The sequence below is a fragment of the Aplysia californica genome, unplaced genomic scaffold (genome assembly GCF_000002075.1).
Source record: "Aplysia californica isolate F4 #8 unplaced genomic scaffold, AplCal3.0 scaffold00056, whole genome shotgun sequence".
Lineage (NCBI taxonomy): Eukaryota > Metazoa > Mollusca > Gastropoda > Aplysiida > Aplysiidae > Aplysia > Aplysia californica.
In genome coordinates, this window is record NW_004797326.1 from 841,312 (window position 1) to 848,139 (window position 6,828).

The 6,828-nt window shown below is 39.5% G+C and overlaps 1 protein-coding gene across 1 annotated transcript in view; it reads left to right on the forward strand.

Annotated features, from left to right (window-relative positions):
- LOC101857391 (sodium/potassium-transporting ATPase subunit alpha) overlaps positions 1 to 6,828 on the forward strand; it is a 36,685-nt gene that overhangs the window by 5,018 nt on the left and 24,839 nt on the right. Inside the window, exon 2 of the mRNA XM_005092993.3 lies at positions 4,576 to 4,752. Within this exon, the coding sequence (XP_005093050.1) occupies positions 4,576 to 4,752 (177 nt within the window). The remainder of the gene's footprint in view (positions 1 to 4,575; positions 4,753 to 6,828) is intronic.

Sequence of the window (6,828 nt, forward strand, 5' to 3'; positions counted from 1 at the left end):
CTCCCTCCCTCCCTCCCTCCCTCCCTCAAAAACTCTACCTTTTATTCGTTCCTACCCCCCGCCTTTCTCCTTCACAATACTCTCTTTCTAAACATTTCACTCTTATTTTTTTGTCTTCCTTTTTCTGCTCCTCCTTCACCCCTCTCCTCTTCCCCTGTGAGATGAAAAATCCACCCTCCCCCTTCCAACAGAGGGGCATTTACTGTAAATACAGATTTTTTCATTGTGGGTACTGGTGGTGCTGTAGAGGCTGTCTGGTCAAAAAAACTAGCAAGACTTCACTTTGTCAGATCTAGAAGTGACAACCAAAAACGAAATTGGTTGAAACTAAGACAGACACCTATTGTCGAGAGGAAAAGTGGCCATCTAAGACACACGAACATCTCACAGTTTCCTCATGATGTAAAAAATATGCACGGACAGAAATTGGAAGCGATTGTAGAAAATAGTAATAGTATCGGTATGTAATTGTTTTTTAGTTGCTGTTACAGCAGGTTAGGTTAAAGTTAAAGATTCGTAATAAAGCCATGAAGTCAATGTTTAAAATTGGTTCTGAACTCTCTGTGATACTCTGTGCCCACATTTGTTACTCAATAACAGATTGGCTTTGTTGGTTCTGCTATCACTGACATGATGCGAGCTGTGATATAATCTGGATTATTGAGACGTAGTGTAGATAGTATAACCTAGTTTGTGAAAAAGCTCTCTTCAGCTTATCTTCAGAGCTTGTTTATCTAATAGTTATTCAGTTTGTCTCTGAGATGGTTTATCAAACAGCTATTCGCTGTTAATCTCGAAGTTTGTTTATCTATAATAGTTATTCGCTGTTTGACTCCGGAATCATGAGTGACTGCTCTGAGGTCCTTTGAGTGTTGGTGGTGGCTGTGCTTTGAGGACATCTTGTGTGACCTTGTGTCCATTACTGGTTCAGACTGTTGAGATAGTGCGGAGCGTGTACTCAAACACTGCTGGTCTCTGTTTTTATTAATTGTAAGCATTTATTTGAAATTGTAAATTATGCTTGAGAATTGGATTAAAAGAGTTGTAGACTTCTGTATCACAACTTACGTAGGCCGAGTTAGTTACACAGCAAATCCTTAAAAAAAAAAAGTCATCGACTGAAGGTCAGTGTTGAGAAGCACTGCTTTTTAAAAAATAATTTCCAGGGGAGATGGTGTTTAACCTTTGAGGTAAAGGCAACTTGCAATACCCGTCTTCGTTTAGCTTAAAAAAAGAAGTGTCCTTGGTTTGATTTGTCTTTAAAAAAGTCAGACATCGCAGACTTGTTACATATTTTATATTTTACAAATAATTTTTAGTACTTAATAAAACGACCCTTGGGCCCTCTAGTGAGTTTGACACTAAGCTTGTTATAGAAGAAAAAGTAAAGCTTGGTAGAAGAGAATTGTTGACAGTTTCTGGTGATTCCTCCTTTTACATGGTGGGCATAGAGGGCTATACTGTGGTGTGGCTTAGTTCTATTTCTTTTCAGTGTAGATCCTTATCTGATCATGGTAAACTGTATCCTCTAGGGAGCTGACTCCACATAAACTCCTGACTGGGCCATGTTACCTTTCTTTGCTTGGTGCTATAATACCTCTTTCTTTGAGGTTGGGCTGATCTTTAATCTGACATTAGGTCATTCATAGCTAGCTGGGATTTCAGAGTTGAGTCATGGTTCAATGCACAGCGTGTCCTCAGGTGCCTAGGAAATTTCCACCTGTCTAAATGGAAATAGGTCAAGACGCTTGTAATGTGTGGAACAGGTTTTAGGTCTTCAGGGCCATCATGTGTGTTGTAAGGGGAGTAGGTCTCTGGTGTGAGGTTTTCTTTGTTGGTGTGTCAGGCATGCCAGTGTTTATCTCAAGTTAAAATAAAGAGTACTGTCAGGATGGAAGAGAAGATATTATAATAAGTCTCAAGGTGTAACAAAAGAAAATGTAGGTAGTCTAGAGTGAGAAAAGAATGTGGGTCATTGGAGGGGTGCTCCTGTTGCAATTGTCATTTAATACTCTTGACTAAAACCATTCAAAGTAAAGAAAAAAAATATCAAAAGGTGACCTTTTTTTCTGTGCCTTAATAAATATTAAATTTGTCATTTTTCTAGGCTGGAATCATTAAAGAATAAATTAAGAATGTAGTCTGACACAGGAAGGAACTGATTATAGTCTGAAGTATTGGTGTGGGATGTTATTTAAAGAACAGCAACTATTTCTGATTTTCAACTGATTATTTTATTTGTATTCACCCTGAGGGTGGATGCAAGCCGTTGTATCTGAGGAAGAAAATATTTCAAGAAAGTGAAGCCATTTAATTTTAGTTTTAGTGGTAGGGTTCACTGCTGGGATTTGTTAGCTCAAAAATTCCCTTAAAAGAGTTCTATGACAGGTTAGAAGCTCAATCAGTTTTCTCATTTAAGCTTTGTAAATGTTTTTAAAATGTTACGTTCATAATAATAGAGCTGAAGCACAAATTACTTTTGATCCTGAAGATAAAGTACTTGCTTCTTCTAGAATGACTGGAACAGCTGTTCACAAGGAGTCTGAAAGTCTAGTTGTAAAGCATGTGAGCAATTGCCGTAATTATATCAGTTTCACTGTTTTGAAACACAGTGTGCAACTGAAACTGCAAATGTGCCTGGGAGTAATGGTGAAGATTTGTAACATGAATAGAGTGTCTGAGTTAGTTGCAAGATTTATGTTTTTGTTGGAATGTACTCTGGGCATAGAGATTCATAGTTGTACATTCCTTAAGACAGTCGTAAGTGATGATTTTTATCAGAGATAAAGAACAAATATTTTGGGTTTGAATAAGTTTACTGATAGCGCTATGGTCTTTCTTATGTACAGCTATTGATAAGGTTATGACGTATGTAGGTCACAGATGTCAAAGTCGAGGCATGCTGGCCTCATTCTGCCTGGTGAATAAATGTGTTTATCCAGTTCACAAGAGAGTCTAAGGCTGCTCACCCTGAGAATCTTCATAATACGGAGCATTACAGCAAACATGATATATGCAAACTTGCTGTTAAAAAAGATGCTGAACATTCGTCTCTGAATTTGAGAGTTTAGTTTCACATTGCTAAAGGAGTCTTGAGTGTTTGTCTTGTCCAGTTCGGCCCACAACCTTAAAGGTAATTTCAGTTCGGCTCAGTGTGTGGTGTAGAGTTTGATACTGCTGATGTAGGTCATTCAGAAAAGAAGTTTAGCCAGAAAAATATTACATAGTGTGATTGTTGACGAGATTTTTAATTTAGAAAAAAAACTAACAGCAAAGGTATTACTATTATTTTAGTTATTGGTTTTCTCTCTTGTGCAGGTAACAGTGGTTTTTTTATTCTCTCTACAAGACTTACATGAAGCTGCATCATTCTGACTTTCTTTATGTTATTGTACAAAGTTTTTGTTAATTATCATTAGTAGTTTTGTCAAAAGTTTGGTTTTGAACATGCATGACTGGCAGAAAGCAGTCGTCAATAGTTCTAAATTTTCTTTCGCTGTGGGTATTTTAGTCGATACAGTGGCCAGCGTTGTTGTAGTTTAAATATTGTTTGGGGGCCCCCAGTTCACAGAACCTTGAGGAGTGTGTAGTGTGGGTTTTTCTTTCCACTGAATGTGTAGAGTTTGATGCCGTTGCCAGTAAGAGATATTTTATTTGAATAGAATGTCCTTTGGTAGTTTTGTACCTCTGGTATTTAGCTTTGTTGTACACATTTGGGAAGAGCAAGAAAATCTGACTCCTGTAGAAGAACCCCCCCCCCCCCCCCGGGGGCCTCAGGAAAAAGCTATGCTCTACATTTTTTCAACCCTTTTTGAAATGACAGCAATACCAAAAATATAAAATCAAGCCAAACACCCCCCCCCCCCCAAATCAACAGGCCAAAAATGCAGAGCGAAACAAAAATGATAAAACCAATGCAAAATCAATGTTTAAAAAAAAAACGGTCAGAAAAGAGACACTAAAAAAACAAAATCCAATGAAAATGTTAAAGAAATAGCACTGTTTTATTCTTGTAAGCGAAAGAGATTATGTTTAATATCATACCGACTACTTTATGAGAGTGTAAGGGTAGACCCGCACCGGCGTCAGGCCCAGAGGGTCAGAACAGAACGTTTTGCGATGCAAAAGATTGAGCGCCGGCAGAACAGTAGCGACAGGTAATAAAAAACGGCAACTCGCCAACACCAAAACCCGACGCACCGGCCCAGACCGTTTAGGAATGAACATGTCCATTCCACGTCTCTCAGGCGAATGGGGGGTAATTTTCGTAGACCTTGCCTCTATAAATTCTTTCCCTTTTCCCGCCACGGTCTGTTGGTTTTTGTTTTGAGAGTGTCTGACCATCGGCCCCGACGCCGGTGTGGATCTAGCTTAAGACTCGGCATATATGCCAGTTTAAAGTGAAGTATGACGGAGTTTGTCTGTTCTATGCTGTATCATCTCAATGTCAGATGAACCAATGTGTGTTTTGACAATGAAAATGTTCGTTTGTCTTCTTTGTGTCCCCCCACCGCTAGCTCTCAGAAAAAGGAAGTTGTGACAATGGAAATGATTCTTTTTTTTTCCTTGTCTCAGGGCCCACGGGCGGACAGCTACAGATATGCTGTCACACCATCAGGGGAGGAGAAGAAGAAGAAGAAGAAGAAGAAGGGAGATGATGACTTGGACGCTCTCAAACAGGAGCTGGAGATGGACGAGCACAAAGTTCCCATCGAAGAGCTCTATGACAGATTGGAAGCAGATCCCACGAATGTGAGTACAGAACAGATGGCTTGTAGATATCCCAATCCAAAAATAAGACAAAATGAACAGAACTGTTTTTGTAAATGGAAGGTTTCTTTAATTTAGAATTTTATGGGTGAAAGTAACACAAACAGATGGGTCTCATACTTGACTTTGATTTCCCCTTGATTGAGCCTTTAAAAAAAAAAAAACCCATCTCTTAACCTTAAGGGTAGCAACAGTAGCACACTCGTTTTGTTAAAGAGAAAACTAAATAGTTTTTTTGTTTGTTTGTTTAGTCTACATTAAAAAGTAATTTAGAAAGGCAAACTGAGAATTGTATAAAAAAATAAATTGTTTAGATTTAAGACCCCTTGCAACACTGTAAGGCATAGGAGTAAAGTCATTTAAGAAGCAAGACTTCTGAATTAAATATCTATCTCTGAGAGGACAGAGCCAAATTGGAACATTTGTGAAAGGTTCATTTCCTAGGACACAATTAGGGAACATTCTCATCAGTCTGAGCCTCGAATCACTAAAACTGCAGTCTCTCAATTACGAGTCTGATAATGTAACCACTGGACAACCAATGCCCCATTGTCATAATATGTCCTGAATATGCAGTAATATGCAGGGATATATATCATTGTTGTGATTTGGATGAACAGATTGATTAGTTATTGGTGCTCTGGTGTTGTTAGCTTCTTCTTTTCTTTGTTACTATTTTCATAAACTGCTACCAACTGATGCAGGTGGTTGGAGGGCTCAACTGGTCGGTCCTATATCTTTACTTTCCCTGTAATTTCTGTCTGCCCGTCTTACTCTTTCCTTGTACAATATTACTATAATTGATTGGTCATTATTACTCTACAGCTCTCAAATAGTTTCTAGCATTGTCTTCTTGCCTGCCACTTACTTTGGTGCCTCAGTCTATCTTTTTCCCTCAAAAGGACTTTCTCGTTTTTCCTTAGTTATTAACTTATTATTGGTTTAATTTTTTACTTCTTGTGACAAAAAAGATATAAACTACCAAAGCAGACTTGCAATGCGGTTTAGACTTTCAGGATCTGTTCTATATATTTCTTTTTAGTGTAAGGTGTGTGCTCTTTTGTGGTTTGCCCTTTCTTTCCTTTCAAACATTTATCGTCCTTATCTTTCCTCCGTTTCTGCCTATGTTACTCTCTTGTAACACATCTGTTCTTCGGCACTTGTATGACCTTGTGTTGCAAGTGCCTTAAAACTCTTCCTGAAACTAACACTTAAAATTAACACCACTTCCTCCTCCTCCCCCTCCCCCAAAATTAAATTTCCTCAAGGCAAAAAGAATTGTGAATATATGTTCTGATAGTTAATAGTCATAGTAAGATTTGGAGGAGTGGCTTGGCCAGTTGAAAGTAAACAATGTTTCTATTATTTGTGGCTGGTTTGGTTATTAGTTTGAGTAAAGAGTTCACATCTTATCATCTACACAACTGCCATAAATTCATGCTTGGAAAAAGCAGGACCAGTAGACTGCAACAGCAAGAGAAGGCTTGCAAATTATGACTGAGCAGCACCCCTCCCCACCCCTCCTCCAAACTGCCTGCCTTTGTTTCAAGATTATCAAACACATCCACTTGGGGGTGGCAGTTGAACTCAATCAGCAAAACTTACACCTTTCAACCAGTCTGAATGAATGACTGTCTCTCAGGGAAAACAATCGCCTCTGTATTGGGAATATTAGTCTCCAGTCTGCCTCTCTCTCACTCTCTTACTCTCACTCTCACTGATGGTTATTGAATTTGCTCATGACATTTCAGAGAAACCTGGCTTGGAACTTGCCAGGATGGAGGTGACCTCCTAGTCACCTTCAAAGATTCCTCTCCCCCCCCCCCTCTCTCTCCCCCCCTCTCTTTCCATCACATCCCTCCCCACCACCACCTCCTCCCTCCTCCACACCTCTTCTCTCTTCCTTCTCCTCACCACCTCCCTTCCCCCTTGTTTAGCACCACTCCGCCAACGCCACCACCACCGCACACCTCCTGATTTTGGTAGTGTCAACTGGCACACACACGCGCACACACACACACTCACACACACGTTCACAGTGGATTGGGAGGGGTGAGT